The 21,314-nt window shown below is 41.0% G+C and overlaps 3 protein-coding genes across 7 annotated transcripts in view; 1 reads left to right on the plus strand and 2 right to left on the minus strand.

Moving 5' to 3' along the window:
- Positions 1 to 3,699, minus strand: part of micu3a (mitochondrial calcium uptake family, member 3a) — a 31,754-nt gene extending 28,055 nt beyond the window's left edge. For all 4 annotated transcript variants that reach the window (XM_044028654.1, XM_044028652.1, XM_044028653.1 and 1 more), the window contains exon 1: positions 3,417 to 3,699. In XM_044028654.1, the coding sequence (XP_043884589.1) occupies positions 3,417 to 3,683 (267 nt within the window). In that variant the 5' untranslated portion in view covers positions 3,684 to 3,699. The remainder of the gene's footprint in view (positions 1 to 3,416) is intronic.
- A 20-nt stretch (positions 3,700 to 3,719) lies between these two features.
- The window catches only part of xpa (xeroderma pigmentosum, complementation group A), a 41,791-nt gene continuing 24,196 nt past the window's right edge, over positions 3,720 to 21,314 (minus strand). Inside the window, exons 6-7 of one of the 2 annotated variants that reach the window (XM_044028657.1) lie at positions 5,427 to 5,536; positions 3,720 to 3,791 (exon numbers count right to left, since the gene is read on the minus strand). In XM_044028657.1, the coding sequence (XP_043884592.1) occupies positions 3,781 to 3,791; positions 5,427 to 5,536 (121 nt within the window). In that variant the 3' untranslated portion in view covers positions 3,720 to 3,780. Of the gene's footprint in view, positions 3,792 to 5,258; positions 5,537 to 21,314 lie in introns of those variants that run through there. The other variant, XM_044028656.1, reaches the window with a different exon arrangement.
- LOC122771229 (fibroblast growth factor 20-like) lies at positions 9,914 to 13,114 on the plus strand. Its single transcript, XM_044028660.1, has 3 exons — positions 9,914 to 10,542; positions 11,722 to 11,825; positions 11,932 to 13,114. Exons 1-3 carry the CDS (start codon positions 10,209 to 10,211, stop codon positions 12,175 to 12,177), a joined length of 684 nt encoding a protein of 227 aa, XP_043884595.1. The 5' UTR covers positions 9,914 to 10,208; the 3' UTR covers positions 12,178 to 13,114.

The following is a 21,314-nucleotide window of genomic DNA, read 5'->3' on the forward strand; positions in this document are numbered from 1 at the left end:
TTTAACTCTGTGAGATTATAAATAGAGTCAGTACCTCTGGCACAGTGCAATAACAGGAGGAAACAGACACACACACTCACACACACAAACACCACACTCTCTACTTGATTAGCATCTCTGGATCCAGGGCTCTGACTTGATTAGCTGCAGTGTAAGAGAACTGCAACACCAACAGATTGTGCAGCATGAAGCTGTGCAATTAACAGAAAGGTTTCCAAATTTAAATCTGTTTAGCTGCAGGGCCCAGCACTCTAAGGTTCCTCCTGAGCTCAGCGAACAGGCTAATGAGCACACAGATTCATTCATAAAGCTTTGATGCTGTTTTCACCAAAGGGGACTTTTGTACGCATGAACAGGAGACGAGTGTGAGGCTTCATAAGAATGCACCATAATCAAGTGTAAGAGCCGAGACACCCACGGCTTTGACTCACGCTAATGAATGAAGTTTACAGAGTTCTGTAAACGCAACTTGGCTCGCACGCCGTGCTTCACTACATGGTGTAAAAAAAATAGTCATTGTAAGTGAAAGTAGCAAGGTTTTCAAACTTAGTGAATGGATTAAGCCCATGATGACTAAGTTTCTTCTTATGAATACTCAACAGCAAGGATGAAGGACACACAGAGGAGATTTAAACATTAAACTGGTATCATTTCTTCCAATGCATCGAAGATATAATGTAAAAACAGATTGTGAGGGGATCTATTATGCATATTAGAGAAGCCAAATTATTTAAAACACTGCTGAATGTGCTGTTACTGACTTTTAGTATATTTTACTTGTTTTTTGTGAGTGTCTGCATCACCATGTTCTTTGTGATGATGTCTTGTAGCTACAGCTGACACTGTGTCTGTTGCCTGATCTTGTTCTCTTTGGCAGCACAGCAGATGCTCCAGGTGTTTTCCCCTCCGGCAGCCCCATATTCACAATTCACAGCTGCACCTCTTTCATCCATCCTCTGGGTTTTTCACAGCTACACTCAAACTAACCCAAACCAAAGTTAAAGTGTAGCCTGGATTGACCTGTGCACATATCAACAACAAGCTTGTGAATCTGACCCGTCACACACGGAATATTTACCACAATAAAACAAGTGCCTGGTTTTGATTATAGACAGGTAGAGTGAGCTGTTTCTAATTTTCAGTTTCCAGCTGGAAACGGTTGTCTAAATGTTGTAAGCCCATACTGTCCGTACTGGCAGCCGTGTTTTTTCGCTTTTCCATTAGGGATAGTGGTAGTGTTTTCTTTTGTTTTTTTTTAGTACCTGCGCTGGCGAGGTTCCAAGTGAACTGAGCCAAAACTAAAATGTGACAGTAGACGAGCAGACTCTTCTGTTAAATGATGAGATTTAAGACATTTCCTTGCTAAATGTTAACGGAACTAGGCCTTTAATTAACTGGTGTCCAATTAAATATCACAGTTCAAATCAGTCATGTGCTGCATCTTAGTCCGTCAGTCAGGTTAGCTACAGGAGTGATAAAAAATGTGTCTGTTTGTCTGTGAGCAGCATGACCGAAAAAGGACAGATTTTGATGAAGTTTTCTGGGTATGACCCTAAAAAGAAATTACGAAATTGTGATGGTAATCCAGACATGAATCCAGATTCACAGTACATTTTTAAACATCTGTTAACCTGCACAGTAGGGGAGTACTGTAGTACTGTACTTTCAGTCTGGACATTTTTAATCCAATTTCACACTGAAGTATTAACAATACATTTAACTGAAACCTGGCTCCTGAGGTTTGCTTTCTTTGAGTGTTTTCTCTAGTTTTAAAATGGGCCGTTCTACACAAGCACTTTTACTTTTGTTATTTTAAAGGTACAGTGTGTAAAATTTGGCACAATTTATTGTTAACGTTGCATGTTGTGGCTAAATATCCCTCACCTCGCCCTTCTCTTCCCATTGCGTTGGAGAATCTATGTAGTCTTCATTTAAATTGGACTTTTTGCCGCTATATCCAAGGTAATTTACTGCCTTCTGTCTCGAAATTGACATATTTTTCGTATTCATGTCACAGCTGATGTAGATATACATGGTCTTCATTGAGCAAATTAAATAAATATATATAAAATAATAGCTGTAGAAGGCGCCAGCATCAAAGTCAAGGAGGTAGCAGCTTATTAAGCCTATTGTTGTAGTTATTAGACATAATCGGCCGATATCCGATAATACCTTTTAAAGCCAATATCTGCATATGCCGATCATATCCCTAATTAAAACTCAAAAGATGTTTTGTTTGTCCACTGTAGGGCAACTCTTGAAATATAACTATAATTTAATTCATTCTGGGGCAATTAAAGAACAACCAATTCATACAATCAGGTGACTACATTACAATTAAAGCTAATTATTTTATTTTCAATTTCTTCAAATGAAAATAATTTCACCTAGATTTTACACCTTAGACCTTTACATACATTAGCTGTTGTTACTTTCTAGTCCAGTTAGAAGCATGAAATGTATGATGATAATGGGGGCGGGACTAGTTAAGCTTTGCTTCTCCCGCTTTTCCCTTTTGGTTATGTATATTGTGTGAACTGCACTGTTATGTGATGAGTGATCTAAATGTCATGACCAAAATAAATAAATGAATAAATAAATAACTTTTACTTCATCATACATAACCAAACTCTGTCAGATCATCAGTGTGTAAACAAATGTCCCTTCAGTACATATATATATCCTATACATACTGCAATTCATTATCTTCCTGTACATACAGTATTATATGTTCACAACTTTTGAGATACATGATTTAATTTAAATGTATACATTATATGTATATTCATGTTTTACATCTGAAATGTATTCTGATACTTTACTTTCATTTGAGTTCTTATACCTTTAGTTCTAGTTTTATACTGCTGATTTTCAATACTTATTATAAACTGATTTCTATATTCTGATCTGCTTTGTTTTTCGATGGCTGGAGCAACTGTGGCGAATTGAATTTCCCTTTGGGATTAATAAAGTGTTCTGATCTTGCTGTTTTTTTCTAAAACCTCTGAGTACTTTGTTTACCACTGCAGTAGCTCCCTGCTACACACACACACACACACACACACACACTTGTTGTGATTTCAGCACCAGCTGGTGCGGAGAGCGCCGTCGCAGTATCTGCGCGCGCACACGTTCCACGCAGTCAAAACAGTGAGCAAACAGTTTCCACTGGGCGAGTGAATGACACAGTTTGTCCACAGAAAGAGGAAAACATGTCAACTGTCTGAATAGAGGCGGGCCTGTGCTGGCTGAGCCCGAGAGTTAGTTCACTGTCAGTGGGTGGAAACGTCAGGAAATACTGCGCGCTCTCTTCCCTTTCTCACAGTGTTTGTCGTTTTTACCTCCAGCTGCTGTGTGTCAGCAGTGAAGACAACACGTTTTATTGTGACGACGAGTGTAAAGAGTCCTCCTCCTACCTTGTCTTTGGCCTCGACGGTCGGGATGGACGGCAGTAAATCGTTGATGCTGTGCCTCTCCATCCTCCTCCTCCTGCCTCTGCTGCTACACATATCGCTGTACAGGTAAAGAGCCACGGCGCCTCCGGTTGCGAGACACATCCCGACAGCCACGCGCCCCCGCGTCCTCCCTGCACGGACCGTGTGACCACCGACCAGCTCGTTTCTCGCCCCCGACCAGAGGTTGAGTTTCCCGGCCAGCGCTGCCACTCTGCGGAAAGCGGCCATCGTTGCTGATGTTGCTGCTGCTGCTGTTGAATGGAACTTTGCGGGCAGCTCTGAATTATCGCGTTTCCCTCGGGTTTATCGCGAGATGTGCTGGCGTTCAACGATATGCTGCTGAGGACGAGGGCAAAGTCCCAAACAGAGGAGAGGACGCGATGCTTTACGGAGTAAGGGATATGTGGTCAAAAGACACAATTTTGTGAACAACATTCATGAACAACCTGACATCAAGTTAAAGTAAAACTGATGACACATCATTTTAAATAAAAAGTACTAACCCGTTTTGATGGAGATCATAGTTTTCATCGTTGTAAAGTCCAATTATAAACGGAAAAGAAAAAGGAATTATATACATCATATTTTATATATGATATTATATATGATTATGTCATATTGTTCTATCTATCTATCTGTGTGTCTATCTATCTATCTATCTATCTATCTATCTACCTACCCACCCACCTACCTATCTATCTATCTATCTATCTATCTATCTGTCTGTCTGTCTGTCTGTCTGTCTATCTATCTATCTATTCATCCATCTATCTATTATAGAAAATACATATAGGCCTGTCAAAATTGTGAAAACACTAGACCTTTTGTAATTACAGGTGGGATAATACCACTTTTTTGTATCTAATACCAATATCACAAACTCGAGTATCGACCGATACCAATATCAGTGTGATACAGCCATTAGAGACCATTTATGAACGTATGAAGGTGTTAACAACAAATTAGTGCTGAGTCATTTCAAAGACATAATTCTCCAACTGTGTGACAAATATTGTTCTCCCAAAAAGAAGAAATAAACAGCCCAAACATGACTCAGCTAAAATGCTTTTGCTGATTTGTATTTACGATCAGCACATGCGATACATAGTAATGTTGTCAAAGATGGACATGAACATGACATAAAGGGCTGTTTTATGTCAATTGTATATCATTTTTTTTCAATCCCAACTTTGTTGTTTTTTGGGAATGAAGCATGTTTCTCAGATCAATCTATTTGGCCCTTTAAGATTTACTGTTTTTTTTTTCATGCAGACACTTAAGGTCACAGGAGAAAAAGCAAAGGTGTAAAATAATCAAAAACAATGACTGTTGAGGTTAATGTCGCCCAGTGTCACACTGTCCTGACACAAACTGAACAGAGCACCATTGAAGATATCAGTCAGACCTGAGTTTCCCATTCCACAAAATGTCTGGTGTGGGGAAAAAAGGGTTTCATATTTATGAAGAGATCACATTTGTATGAAAAATTGGAATCCAAGCAAGTCCGAAAGTCATTCTTGCAAGAATCAAGCAAGTCAAATCGAGTCCCTGCTTTAAATCAAGTCAAGTCGTGTGACTGTAGAAGATGAAGATGATTTCCCAGATATTCCACATTTAAATATGCTTAAAAAAAAAGACAGTCACTTTGAACTAGTTTTATCTGTGACAGAGTGCTTCATGGTCCCATACAACTGAATTGTTATAAACATACAACAATAATATACAATACAAAACAATATATGTATATGTATACATATTTATCTATACATATATATAATTGATATCAATAAAATGAAAATAAATAAAAATACACAGCCTAAAATGTAAAGAATACTGACGTTAAACCATGGAAATGCCTTATTTGCAATATTAGTCGGCACGTTTCGCACACTTTTCATAACTAGCTTTTGACCCACCATGACATTAACTAGTGTTAGATTAAAATAGCTGCCGACTGACTTCCTGTCTTACCTTCCTTTGTGGGACTTGAATTGTCGAATGGAATGTCACAAAGTGGTGTTGGTGTCACTCGGTTGCCAGGTTTGTACACAAGGCCAAAAAAGCAGACACCCAATGTTTCCCTGCGGTTAAAAAGAGCAAAAAAACAAAAAACAAATTGTAACGTTCACTCCTCAATATTTGAAATAAAAATGTAAATATTCCATAAGTCAAGACTTAGACTCGAGTCATTTTACTCGAGTCTAAAAATGACTCGAGTCTAAGTCCAGTCTTTTACCAACAAGCAAGTCTCAGGTCCTCAAATTTGCGACTTAAGGACTTTACTTGAGTGAAGTCACATGACTCGAATCCCCCACCTCATGGTTTTAACGGCTGAAAATAAACGTTATGGAGTAAATAGTGTCACATGAGGTCAGGTGGAAGCAAGAAGTGCCATGAAATGGTTTACCACCACAGACATGTTGTTCTGACACACGTGTACAAAATCACATTTGAAAAAGCAACATGAAAGCCACCTCAGTTTCCATGACAGAGATTAACAGTGACCAACAATATCAATCTGTAGCAATCTTCACTTTTCATTGAGGGGTCAGCATGTTATCACATTTCCAGTGGGAAGTGTGGGATCAAAGCGGCGAGAGGGAAGCGGGTATCAAACGAATATCAAAGATGAACTCTTCATTTAAGTCTTTGCATGTAGGACTAATGTTCACCTGATGGGGCTTTTCTTAGGACTTTGATGCCAGGAGAATAAAGGAGAGGAGTCTCACAGATGGGGTGTGTCACCTGTTCACACATGAAGCACAGAGTGGATCACTCTAACCATGTAAGCTCCATTTAGCCAAAAGTTGAAAACAGATCAAACAATGACTATCAAAACCACCGTTTAAAGGGTCAATGTGACTATTAAACCCTTTAATAGGGTTATTTTGATTCATGTGTTCTTTATTTAATGAGTTGACTAATCATAATCATAATCATGTTGTTATGGTTGAATAAAAAAATACAATACATGTGGAATATGCACAATCTTTGGAAGTGATATTAATTTAACTGCTGCATAGAAACCATATTAACAGACCTTTAAGTTCAAATACCTGCATTTAACCTTCACAGTTTGTCTAATGAGAGACAAAAGGGGGTTAGAAAATGAAATATATTTATAATTTGACATGGAGCTTCTGAATCCTGCTTTCAAGGACTCATGGAGTTTCCCAAACCTTGGTTTGGAAACCACTTTCATAATAACCCTGAGGCTACTTTTCATCTATTCATTTATTCCATTACCCAGGCATTCGATTAGGTTGCAATTTCTTTGTGTGTGTGTGTGTGTGTGGGGTGCAGGGTGGAAGTGTAACCCTGGGGGCCTCCCTCCTAATTCTCCTCCTCCAAGACGACTGCCATGCTGGCTGCATGGTTGGCTTCACTCTCTGTCCCAAGCCACACAGTCAGAGCAGCATTAACCCAGAAAATGTTATCTGTAAAGTAAACCATGTGACCATGAGGAGCTCAATGAGCGCCGTGTGAGTGGAAATGTGCCGTTGTAGTTGACGTCTTCATTGTGGCCATGTTGTGGCTGCAGATCGATATCCAATACATCAGGACCTGATCAGGCCACAGGCGATTCAAGATCGATCCTGTCCTCTTTTAAAAAAAAAAAAAAAGTTCAATTTTTTTTTTCCTGGTCATAAATACTAATGAACCTAGGGAGAGGGGGAGAGGGAGCCACGCCAATCAAAGCCAGGCTCTTACGTCGTGCACGTGCTCTTATTACATTTACGCACGAACTAAACAGTAAATAGTAGAATAAAAATGTTACACAACAGTAAAGTATGAGCCTGCATCTTTATATCATGATGCACAGATCCACATTAGTTCAAAAATTAATGAGTTTAAAAAAAAAATGACCAGCGTGTTCAACCACATGAGCGGTCGCGCATGGACACAAACACCTCTGCACCTTCGACTCATTTATCAACGCTACTCCCAAGGGAGGGGACAGCTGTGCGCGCGCGTGTGCGGGCGAGCGCGAGTCTGTGCGGTTGCCAAAATCAATGACATACATATATATACATATATATATATATATATATATATATATATATATGTATATATACATATATATATATATATATCTATATACATATAGATATATATATAGATATATATATATAGATAGATAGATAGATATACATATATATGTATATATATATATATACATAGTCCAGGCCACGTGTCCCTGCGCCTCTTTACACCAAACCAGTCTCAATCAGCCATAAAAGTTGCAGTTTGATCCCTCTGACAATAAACCTGTGCTCAGTGAGTGTAGTGCTTTAAAGGTGCAATATGTAACATGTGTATGTTTCATGTATGCTTCAAAATATAAACTTGTTTTTTGTATAGCCTTAGAATGAGGGCTGTTATCTTGTGTTCTACAGTGGCCTGAAGGAGAAGCTTACAGGAAAGGAAATCATCTTTACTGTCATTATACAACCGAAATTGTACAACGGTAAGATGGAGTGTTGATCAGAACCGCTGGACTGAGAGTGCCGCCACAAGGGACCAACCTGACTGAATGTGCCTAACATTCTAACATTTTTGATGGTGGGAGGAAACTGGAGAGCCCGGAGGAAACCCACGCAGACCTGGGGAGTCCACACAGAATCAAACCCAGCACCTTCTTGCTGTGAGGCAACAATGCTAACCACTACTAACCACTGTGCCACCATCCTGTCAAACAAAGAAGACCAACATCCTTTCTGGCATGCAAAGGCTAGTTTATAGTATTTATTTTGCATTATAATTTAGTTATAGTATAGTTTATAGTTTCATAGTTCCCATATTCTGTATTTATAAATGGATGGAGTTTTCCATCTTGAATAGTGAAGCCCATGCATGAAGTAGCAGTTATCCACCAGGGGGTGACTCCGCTGGTTGCACAAATTTAAATGTAACTTTATAATAATTTATAATGTCAGTAAACATTTTCCTCTGGAGGTTGACCAGGTTTTCTTCAAATTAGACAACAGACAAAGCATGGCACATATAAGTGGACACAAGGTGATTGACAGCAATATACTGCCTGGTTGCAGGTGACATCCTTGAATTTTTCTGTTTACACAAAACTCACATGGATTCACATGATTCACACATTTAGTTATTTTTGCAACCAGAAAAGTATGTCCAGTGTTCATACACAGCTCTCGTGTGCTTTTTAAGTTTTGAGAGCGGTTCACCATTAGATGTCACTGATCCCAACACACTGCAGGGACATTGATACGCAGTTACTGGGACAGATTGATGATCAATGAAAAGACATGAATATGCATATTAAAGGAATTGTTTACACGATGAGTTGAGTAATGTTCTTTTTTTTCTTCTTCTATCTGAAGTTCTTCAAGTGTCAAGTGTCGGGGTATTTTCTTTTCTGCAGTTCAAACAGGTGTATTCCCATATTGCCCCGATTCTCTTACAAGATCCCCGCACTTTGAAGCCTCTGCGTCTTTGATTCGTCTTTTAAGACCACAATTAAGGATCCTGCGCTGTTCAAAGCCGCGTGGAAAAGATCAATGAAGGGATTGACAGTCAAGTGATGTCGTTTGCACAGGTGTGTGTGTGTGTGTGTGAATCAGTGTGGTGCGACTGTGCAGTATGTGTGTGCGCTGTAAACGTGCGGCTGCGTTACATAAAACGGCCAATAAATCAACAGCCGAGTGCGAAAATTACGCAAATGGGGGCTTTCCTCTCTCTGCTGCCACACCTGAGTCATTTCGAAATGGGGGCGTGTGTGAGGCTGTAAAGCGTTTAAGGTAATAATGACAATATCACTTTCATGCCGTGTGACACCCCTCCCTCTCTCTCCCCTTTTCTCCACACGCCGCACACACACAAGTTGCTGCAGAGTTGCGCGGTCCCATTGCGGCACACGCAAACATTTCAACTGGCAGGTGTCCAACAGTGCCAGTAAGTGCCAGTAATACGCAAAATGACACTGCGCCTGTGGATGCAGTTGTGCAGCTGGAGGGGAAAGAAGCATGTCAGGCTAATTTCTATCTGTAGTTTTTAATTTCCTCGTGTGCAGAAACACTGGAACATCAAAGGTGATGCAGGACAGGGAGGAAGACGAGCTCAGGGATGAAGGGGCTCCGTTTCAAACGGGAGCAGAAATGAGCCGTAAAGGGAGGAAGGGGATCCGGGGGCATGATTTGCATGAAGAGGCAACTTAAGGTGAATCTCTATAAGGATAGAGCTGATTTATTGGGATGCGATGGGCTCACTGCTGCTGCTGCTGCAAGCTGAGAGAGCAGAGGGAGGCTACCGCAGAAATAAAAAAGCTGAAGAGAAGAGAGAGAGAGAGAGAGGGAGAGAGAGAGAGAGAGAGGAAAACCCTCCTGATGTGCGCTGGAGCAAATGGGAGTATCCCGTGGTGGAGGGGAGAGATAGGGAGCGGACAGAGGACAGGAGAGAGGGATAAATAGAAGGGAGGAGAAGGAGGAGGAGAAGGAACACGAGCAGCTACAGATGAGGATTCCTGCGTTCACCAAGCGCGCGGGAGTTTGATTTCAGGTAGCTGGCGTTTTAATTAAAGCTGCTGCTGCTGCTGACTGCGCCAAATAACGCGCAACGATTCTAATTTTGATTGAGGATTTTTCTGCGCATGTCTGCGCGTCCAACTTTTCCTCTTCTTCCTCCAGCGCTTGCTCGCACTGAGGCTCTTATCTGCTCATCACTTGGACCCGGGCTCGGATCTCTTACAGTGTAGCGCAAACCGGATAACCGGGTGTCTCCTCTGTGATGGGGGCAGCGGGCGAGGTTGGGAGTTTCGGATTTCTGGACAGCTTTGGACCCGCGGGTGGCGCTCCGGCTCCCGTTGGCTCTCATTTCGTTCTCACCCCAGCCGGGGCGGTGGACTACAACTCGGTGAACGGACTGATGATGATGGGGGGACACGGGCATCAGCAGCAGGAGCACGTCGTGTCCGCAGAGAGGCTGTCCCGCAGCCTGGCGGACCTCAGCCACCTGAAGGGGATTCTGAGGCGGCGGCAGCTCTACTGCAGGACCGGCTTTCACCTGGAGATCCGTCCCGACGGCACCGTGCAGGGCACCAGGAAGGACCACAGCAGATTTGGTAAAAAACCAGTATTTATTATTACTAGTTGTATAGAAATAGTAACACTAGCAGCAGCAGCAGCAGCAGCAGTGTAGTAGTAGTAATGATAATTTATTGGGCGATACACTGACGCGCGCACACACACACACACACACACACACAGGTTTGCACAGCTATTCTTTTAAGGACCATTCACTTCCATTCATTTGGAAAGCCTTACTAAAGCGTTATCATTGACCATAACCAGTTAAGACCTAACCCTTACTTCATCATCACCACAGGACACATCTTAATCCTAACTTTAACCAGAGGATGAGGTTCTGCCTCATATAGGACCAGGTTTTGGTCCCAATGATAACCTCTGGTCCTGAAGAAGCTAGTGTTTGTAGCAGAAAAGGTTCTAAAAATGATTACACATAGAAAAAGAGATGAAATATAGATATTTTGGTATGTCTTGATGCTATTTGCTGAATCTTACCGGAAAAAAAATCATTTTAATGAGAAATAACATAAAAGTATGTAAGTGTATCACTGCACCACCTCCTGAAGCACTTATTTTAAAGAATCCCGGAATAACATCACAGGTTGCATTAATCACATGTGATGAGAGGAGCTGCTGCATTAATATGACACAACTACAGTAGATGTAAGAGTGCATACGGTGACACACACAAATTTTCTCATCACAAATGAGCTGACCAGGTGGAGCAATATTTGTACTTTTCCACCACATTTTCCCCCTTTAAGATTAGATTGAAGGCTTTTCTCGACTTCCACAAGCTTATCTTCAGCTATCAACATTAACAGCTGCAACTCGCGGCAGATCAAAAGTAAGACCTCTTAGAAAATGTCTGTGCTGCGAGCCTTTAGCACTTCTGGCACTTGATTTATTCCACTTTCAAGACTTGGATGTAACTTGCCAGAGGCCATTCCAGACACACAGACATGCCTGTCAGAGTCAGCTGCTGTGGACACACTGTAGAACATGTATTTTACTTTCCTGTATAGCGAGGGCAGGTACATTTCAGTCTCACATACTGTACATCTGCACGATGTAGGATCCTGTTCGTGTAGCTGTCATGTAGTGTTTGAAAAATGAAGTCTAAAATCGTGTGTTTTCAGACGTGTCACAGAAGGCTGATGATTATTGTTTGAAGTGTCTGCCAGTGAATATAACGTGATGTAATGCGTACACAGGTATTCTGGAGTTCATCAGTCTCGCTGTCGGACTGGTCAGTATCAGAGGGGTGGACAGTGGACTTTACCTCGCCATGAACAGCAAGGGAGAACTGTATGGATCGGTAAGCAAACATCCATTTACAGTCTATATCAATTTTTATTTTAACATATCTCAAGTTGAGACCGCTGTCAACCATAATCCTCACATTTCCTCTTTTTATCCTGCAGGAGAAGCTGTCAGCAGAATGTGTTTTTAGGGAGCAGTTTGAAGAAAACTGGTACAATACCTACTCTTCCAACATCTACCGGCATGGAGAGAAAGGCCCATTTTACTTTGTTGCTCTGAACAAAGACGGGACTTCACGGGACGGGACAAGGTCAAGGCGACATCAGCGGTTCACTCACTTCCTACCTAGGCCTGTAGACCCGGATAGAGTACCAGAGCTGTACAGGGACTTACTGGGCCAGAGTTGAGAGTGATGGGAAGTCATAATTTGACCTGACCTGGTCTGAAAAAAAAAAAAAAGGCAACCAAGTGCACCCAATCCTGGGCTGTTCTTGAGGAAAATGGGAGATCTTGTTGATCTAAACAGAATTAGATCATAAATAGTACACCAACTCCACACTCCTCACTGGAGTGGAAGAAGGAACCAGACTGTGTTTGAGTCAGACTGGTGGTGGAGTTTGACCAAACAGCACCAAGGCTCTTCTGTGGAAGTTGTGAAACCTCTATGAAAGAACCTTTTTTTTGGCCTGTGGAGTGGCGCTGGTGACCAAACAGATACATTACGGATTTCCTACGAGTTACCACTAATGAAATCCAACTAGCTGCTTTTCCAAACTGCATGTGTACGAGGACATAAGTGTGGAACTCCTAGTTGAGATTAACAACTGGCTGCTAATATGTTTGTTTTATTTTACTGCTGTGGCTGGTGAATCTTACCATTTTCAGTAGGGCTTGTGATGTTATTATACACTATGTGGCTGCTATGTTAACAATTTGTTTTAATGTCTAATTCACGATACAGAGTGGCTGGTTTACACTTAAAGGTAGTTTCATGCACTGGAGATCAGCCATGTTTGTTTTGGGATCAGGCTGACTGACGTGATGTTTTGGACTGTCTTCAAAACTGCTCTGAAGACAGAGAGTGCTCAGAAAATGTGACTTTTTTTGACAAAGAGCCTGGAGAATAAGAGAAGAAGAGGACCAGTGGCATTTTAAAAGGATTTCCTTTGTGGTGGAACTCATTCTGGATCCCAGTGAAGGAAGTCTGTTGTTCTCCCACATGACCACATGGAACTGACACAGACACTTTTGTTGACAGATTTTATTCTTATTTATAAGGTTTTGTTACCTAGGACAAACAGTATATTTATTTCATATATTTATTTATTTTTGAGAATATATTTTTACAGGTATGAGATAAAATAAAATAAAAAATCCCAAACAAGCCATGAGAGGGTTTTGTTTTCTGTTGCACCATGACACCACATATTGTTTTTTGGTATGAATTCTCACTGTGAGCGCGACTTAAAACTGTACAGTGATGAAGAAATACCTTCTCTGTTAAAACTTCCTCTTTTTTAGTGTTTTACAGCAGCTGGAATACATAATGTTACATTACTGCCTCAGTCTTATTGCTTATCATGTCCTTATTGCTCCTTGTTGTTACCATATTCTCATGTTTCGGTAAAAACAGCGTAGTTTACTTTTCCTGCCGTGTGCCAGTTTGGTTAATTTGACCATGGTTATTAAAAGAAAAAGGAGAAAAAAGGTAAAATTCTTCATCCTTCGTCTTTTGTGTGGAGCCTACATCCCTAACCACTATGCTGGTGATTCGTATTGTACTTCAGTAAAGACAGAAACAGCATTTGCCTGAGTCAAATCAATGCAGTGATTACATATTTAATAAGAATCCACCAGAGCCACAACAGATGCTCTAAAACTGCTGCATGAAGGCACCACATACATTTATATCCACACGTGTGGTAAAAACCACCATACACAGCACAAACCTGCTCATCTCAGACTGTCCATATCCTGTGAGACAGTGTCTTCAATAATGCCACTGGCTCACATCCCAACAGTCAATGATGGACTGAAGCAATAGGCACTAGTACTTTATACAACCTCACACATTCTCAGGACTTTTCTGTTGGCTTTGCAGATGCAGAGGACAACATGCAGCGAATATGAGCTTCTGTATCTCACACAAGCAATCTATTCCCAGCTACCATATACTGTATACACATAAAAACATGGTATAGCATTTCCACACTATCTGTAAAATAGGGGAAGACTCATCCTGCACTTGTAGATGTCTACAATTTTACATCCGATGTCAATGGTTTCTCCATTTTTCACCTCCCTCATAACCACAACTTGGACCTACGCTGTTTGATTCACCAGGTAAAGAAAACTTTCGGGTGTAGGGGAGAAGTCCTTAACTTAAGAGAGCAGGCTGTTGCCATGACTTTCCATGTTGAGCTGCTGCTGTCAAGTGTGCCACAGGATTGTAATGCACACCCTGCACTACTGACTATTAAGGCCAATCATTATCATTGGCATTTTTCTCCATTGCCTTGTTCTTTTATCAGACACACGTAAATATGCAGACTCAAAACCATTAAGTCTGTTTAAAGCCCTATCCCATTTCTTATGTATTTTTACCCTTACTCTTCCTTTGCACCTCACCCCTTGGGACTGAGTTGTAAGTGGTCATGGTTGAATCTACGAGCCGCTACGCCTTACGCTCCAGTGACATCTTTCATTTCGCTCCATCTTAAATGACAGACAACAGGAATACATTGATCAGTGCCTGTGTTCTTAAAATTGTGTCAATTTTGAACCATTGTTTTATTTTAATTTATTGTTTGTAATCTTGGCCTGGTCACCTTTGAAAATGAGATCTTGATCTGAATGGGTCTTTTTCCTGATTAAATAAAGGTTAAATAAAACAAAAAGATAAAATCTATACTCCAAAATTATATGTTCAAGAATATGATACGTCATCAGCAGTCTTTGATTTTGACTTGTACATAAACAGACTTTGTCAGATTCACTCACTCACTCATCATCTACCACTTTATCCTCCACATGAGGGTCGCGGGGGGCACTGGTGCCAATCCCAGCTGACATAGGACAAAAGGTGGGGTACACCCTGGACAGGTCTCCATTCCATCACAGGACAGACAAACAACCGTTCACTCTCACACTCACAGCTAAGGTCAATTTAGAGTGTCCAGTTTGCCTATTTGAGGAAACCAGAGAAATGGAGAGAACTAACACACACACAGATGGGGAAAGTCCATGCACAAAGGCTCTTGTTCTAACCGGGTCATGGATTAAACATGCTAAAAACATGAGTTTTCCTTAGATACTGTTATTCAGGTAGATATCCTTTTATACTCTGTTTGAAGTGCGACCCTGAAGAATCTTCACTTGAAGCACCAGCTGGCCCTTACACTTCGCCCTATGCCTGAACAAGAATCTGGACACCTTACACCGACACTTGAAAAGCTGACACAGTTCCGGAGCACAGCTCACTGCCGCCTGCTCATCTGTACAGTTCAACATCTGGGTCATGATGGGCCAACGCTGAAGGAACACAAGCTGTATTTCACATCGGCGAGATATCGCTCCGAGGTCAGTGCCGGCATACATGCAACATGTTTCAGATAAGATTACAGAAAGCTGCACCTCACATCTGCCCAGTTGTGCAGGCAAGACAGTGCATCGTTACATTTTGTCTAGTTAAGACAAGGCTCAGTGTGTGTGAAGATCCTCTGATAGGGGCGTACAGTGTAAGCTGGAGATGGAGAGAACATCAGACAGATAGCACCTGAGTACCAGCATACGTATACTGACTTTAAGTATTTGTCAGTCAGGGGGCGGGGTGAGGGGGTGGGGTATATGACTTGAAAGTTTGTCAGAAACAGGTGGGTTCTGTGAAGGAGAATTAGAAAAAAAGACAGTATGAGGGTTCTTAGTGTTACTGGCCTGTCAGGTTGCAATCCTCCTTTGAAGTGAGTGTGTGTGTGTGTGTGTGTGTGTGTTTGCAGGGAGGGGAGATGTGTGTTTATGTGAGTCAAAGTGACTGCATAGATTCATGTCAGTACAACGTCTGTGTGCGTGTGTGTTTGTGTGATTTGTGAATCTGTGTGAAGGTGAGCCAGGGGTTCTCCTGACTTGAGGGCTGTCTGACTGATGTGTGAAGGCCCGTGTATGTGTGTGTGTGTGTGTGTGTGTGTGTGTGTGTGTGTGTGTGCAAGAGAGAGGGAGAGAGAGATCTGGCCACACCTCTCTCTTCACTCTCTGTCTGTCCTCTGTGGGGTTTTCCGTTGAATGTTAGATCTCTAGTGTTGGATCCAGCAGGTATTGGTAAATGGTCTGTGCAGAAATAACCAGAGCAAAACAACATAAACAGGGAAAACTGATGCTTCAAATATGATTATATTTGAAATGCGCCAAGTTTCTTTTAAGTCTTCTCAGCATTTCTAAAAAAAAACAATGAACATTAAATGTACGGTGACAAAATCTCAATAATATCAGTTACAATGTGGTTGTCGGAGTGTGTGTGAATGTGTGTGTGTTAGTGCGTTTGTTTTGTTTTTCTCAAAAGGCAGGTGTAGAAGTCAGTGATCTCTGCTGGTTGGTATCTACATCCACACAGGTGTTCTTCCTGCAGTTCTAAAGACACACACACACACACACACACACACACACACACGCTTGCATTCAGCATCTGTCATCACTTTACTGTGCATGAGATTAATGGTGCTGTGCGAGTGACTCAGCTGCGATGAATTCAGACACACACACAAAAAAGAAAAACAAGGAAAAAACAAACTATGTGTCCTTCCCAAATTCTCAGACCTACTAGACAACTATGAACTCATCCAACAAATGACTAACAAATGACTTCAGTTCAGACGCACTTATCAGTGGCTACGTTTCTAAAAGCTGACGCCATGCACCAAACCGCAGGTCAAACACACACCATTTAAATACATGTTCAAATGTCACCACATTTTTGAAGATGCCAAATGCAGTATCACACAGTGTTTTACAAGCCTCTAAAAGCTCCAAGTGTGTTCATGAATAAAGATGACATATATAGGACTATATCACTCAATCAGAATATAAGTTAGGCTTAAAACTCCCAGGCTGAGAATTAGTCCTACTCCAGTCCTGCTTCCTGGTATTTTCTCTCGGCCTGTTTCAATGAAAGAGTGTTTCCTGACATATTGCAGATGACAGATTCACAGCAGTGCACATATTTTCAGCCCTGTCATCATAGAGGGTTCGAAAGCAGTTGTTGAACATGTTGCTGAGCAGAAGGCAGATTCCAAGTCAAATACCCACCTAAACACTATCTTCAGCTCATATCCACAAACCTGAAAACCACAAATTACACACAACGTGGGCAGGACATGAAAGTGGGCAGAGAACGAACGGTACTCCGGTCAGATTTTAATATTTAAGCTTGTTTAGACAATCGGGACAATTACAATGCACTATTACGCCCCAAGTCCAAAAAACTGTGCCAACACTTACAAAACAAAATCCCTTTCAAGTCATGTAGGTCAAGTTTCTACATGACTCAATTATGGTAAAGAAAGCCCAATAATTTATCTACTTGACACAGATGGAGGAAAAAACAGCAAAACTTAGATGAACATGCAGGTGTGAAAAAAAGTCATAGATCATGTATTAAAAAATGGCCATAGTCTTCTAATTTCATCCCTGAAGCCAACCCAGAAGTAACAATATATTGCATGGCCTGCAGGGGGCGATCCTGATTGAAAAAATCAGGAGAATGGAGCTCTATAGGAAAATTAGTCTACTTCCCGGTAAACGTTTTCCTGAGACATTAATGGTCTCAATCATTAGCATTGGTTCTGTTTCAGTAATCCACAACGTCAATTTAGTAAATTATGTTCCCGTTTTGAGGAAAACAGACGATAGAATATGGCACATATCGGTACACACAAGTATGGTTTCCACTGAGTGAAATGGTTCAGTTTGGTAAGGTAATGTGTGTTTTATTTTTTGTGTTTCCATTAGGAATAGTACCAAGACAATCAGCCCCAACTTATCCATTTTTCAGTAACCCTTCCCTTGGGGTACCAGAGTAATGGTATGGTACAGTATGGGTGGAGCAAGAACCACAACAGTGAGCTGATGACAGAAAAAACGTTGCCCCCTTGTGACCAGTGTTTCTTCAATGCCTGAAGTCTATTCTCATACAAAACCGAGCAGGACACGTCAGGCTACGCATCTCGCTGACACGGCCATCAGGCACTGCCAACAACTTGCCTACCAAGTAAAGATACTCCACACGGCACTGTACCATGATGGAAACATGGCGATAGGCACCAGGTGATGCCTGTGAAATTCAGATTGCAGAACTACAGTCTGCATGATGCTGGCCAAATCACTAATACAAGGCTTCAAAACGCGAAATAATTTTCTTTTAGGTAGCGTCACAACCGGTTGCCACTTAGAAAATATACAACACTAGCAAAAACATTTTTCAGAATAACCATCTAAGTTGAGCCTTTCATTGCACATCCTTCTTGAGGCCAGCTCGCTAAAACTGAAGGGAATAGAATTGATAGGAGGGAAAGTGAGGGATGGGAAATGAGACAGAAGACACTTATTTCCCTGTGGTCCTCCACGCTTGTGGTGTAAAATCGTTTATGTGGCTTATGGATGACATGTTAGCTCAATGCTAAGGATTCACAGACAGGTTCACTGCGACATTCTCAGCAAAAGTGGAAACATCAATTAAGACAAGGAAATATAATGAAATATAATGCTGAATAAATAAATAAATAAAAGTGTAATAACTAAGTAGGATTTGTACCATTCAGGTCAAAATGTTGTAATGTACCAGTTCAAGATGCTCATATATCAACCCAGTATGGAGACCAACCTGGAAAATTGGTCACATTGAATTCACATTTAGATTATTTTAGATTTAGGCAGGTTTTCATGAAACACAGCAGTTCTGTATTTGTGCAAAACGCACACAAATTGAAATTAGACATACAGTATCAATACGGTATTTCAGTTCAGCTAAAGTTTGAATGTCTGGGACGTTGGTTTTCATGTTTTTTCCAATACTAAAAGTTACTTAAAGTTACAGAGCATAACTTTTGGTGATTTGTGTTGTTGCTGATGTTATTCTGCCACTGTTTCGTCTACATGAACAGACACAGTGTAACATTATTTGTATGCTGTTCTTTTATTTGAAAACAAGCTCTACCATGCAATACTATCAGACCTGATAGACTGAGGGAGCATTTGTGTGCATCCAGTGGCACAAAAAGGGTGGGTGGGGACAAGAATCATTTGTCCCGTCAACTGCTGAATGACCAGGTTAAATTCACTTCTAAAGTGTTTCATAGGCGCTTCATTGTGTTTTCAGCCATACTCTAACCTGTTTTGCAGTCCTCTCACTTTACTAGCACAATGTTGTTGCCTTTGCCTGTCTGTGTGGAGCTGATTGGCTAATCAGCATTGTGTGAAATAATTTGACAAATATCATCATTATTATTATTAGAATCTAACAGACATGTGTTTCCATTTAAACGTTTTGCATTACAGTAGTTTAACATCACAAATATGTCAGTCACATCATGATTGCAACACCTTTACCACCTGGTCATAACACAGCACATTACTCAGGTCTCATAAATTCCTTGAGAGTGCAAGTGCAGAGACATAAAGAGCAGCTGGTCTGAACCTGAAAAGTAAATGATTAATAATGATGACATAATGACTAAAAATGTTTTATCTTCTACTAATATATGACAATGTCCATCTCTCAGTGGACCCTGAATTCAATAATGGCTCCTGTATTTTTTTTTTATTATCAGCCTTCATGGGTAGTCTAACACCACTCATCCTCTGGGAGCGCACACAAGCGCACACACATGCACACACACATGCACGCACGCACACAAACACAGGGTGGAAGTAATTAAAGCAAGTGGAGGTAAATTGAAGTATATTGAACTCTTCTCTCACACACTCCCACTCTGTCGATAGATCATTCACCAAGCGCTATCGATTGCTGCAAAGACTTCCCTCTGCAGAACACTCCTCTCTGCAGTGTGCATGTGTGTGTGTGTGTGGGAGATGTGAGCTGGTGCACAAGAGAAAGGGACAGGACGGGGACAGACACAGTGCGAGACTGCAAGAGAATTTATATAGAGACAACTTAAGACTTTCCTTGTGCAGCAGCAGATTTTTCAAAAGAGGTGACTTTAAAATGACCCATCATACCATTCTTTCTCTCCTCTTTTCCTCCTCCTTTCCATTCCTCATTCACACCGTCACTCTCTCGCCCTCTCCTTTTCCTTCTGCCTTCACTATCCCTCCAACCTCCTGTTATCCCTTTTCTCTCATGATCCCTTTATCTCCATCTATCTACTGGGAAGGATAATGATTTTAAGTAAATGAGAGTCTTGCACTGCCCCACCCCACTAGATTAGTGAATCAATGCAACAGCATTTGTGTGTTCATCTGTGGGCTATGTGTAAGGACAAAGCCCTACTGGGGAGAAAAAAGAAAGAAAAAAGATGCAATGGGGGAGAAAGACACTATGGATTTTTATTGAATAATCAGTAGGATTTCTCCACAAGGTCTTGACATGACAAATGCCGGTCACAACACAACAAAAGTGGTAGAGGACAAGAATACCTTGGCTGCTGTGTTAAAATGTCTTTCCACCTCCACTTGTGATGTGAATTCAATTGGAGTTGAATTGATTATCTCCTATTTGTGATCAATCCTAAGTGGGTTTGCATCTACTGATGAGTCACTGTGTGACTGAGCTTCTCATTCTCTACCTTTCTGTATCCACCTCTATCTATGAGTGTGTGTGTTGAAGTGTTTCCCAATTATTTTTTACTGCAATTTCTGTAGCACTTAAATTATTCTGGAAAGGCAAACCAGGATGTACTGGCAAACATACGCTACATTACAAAGCCACTGAAGGTCGTTAGCTGTAGCAGGTTCCTATGGGCTTGGAACCATTTTAATTCTTCAATCACCAAGGCAAGAAAGAGTCATGTGAAGGGTTTGCACATTTATTTCCACTTGCCGTACATCCAAGTTACAATTCCATCTGCATATGTCCAAGCTTCTTTCGGATCAACAACACATAGAAATATTCCCTTGATCTTCCAAGTCTTGAATGACGATCTATTGATTTAACAGTAATATAACGTAACATAACCTAAAGTAACATAGGTCAATAGCCAAAAAACCTTTTTTACAACAAACCTAGTACTGCTTCTGACGGACAGGTCAACTTACAAAACTGCTAGATATTTTCCAGTACATATCTACCAATCCCTCCATCTGTCATAGCTCCGTCAAAGATATCAAAGTGTCCAAAGTGTACCCTTTATTTAATAATAACATCAAAGGTCCACAAAACCAATCAACAGACACTGCAAGTCATCCTTTTCTTACAGTCTTTGCTAGCATGTCCTTTAGCTAAGCATCCAAAGCATAGTCCTGATTTCTTGAGGAACTCAAATTTGTCCTTACGTGAACTTTTAATCATTTTTTGACACTCTTCCAAAGTGCGATTTCT

Source organism: Solea senegalensis, linkage group LG6 (assembly GCF_019176455.1).
Source record: "Solea senegalensis isolate Sse05_10M linkage group LG6, IFAPA_SoseM_1, whole genome shotgun sequence".
Lineage (NCBI taxonomy): Eukaryota > Metazoa > Chordata > Actinopteri > Pleuronectiformes > Soleidae > Solea > Solea senegalensis.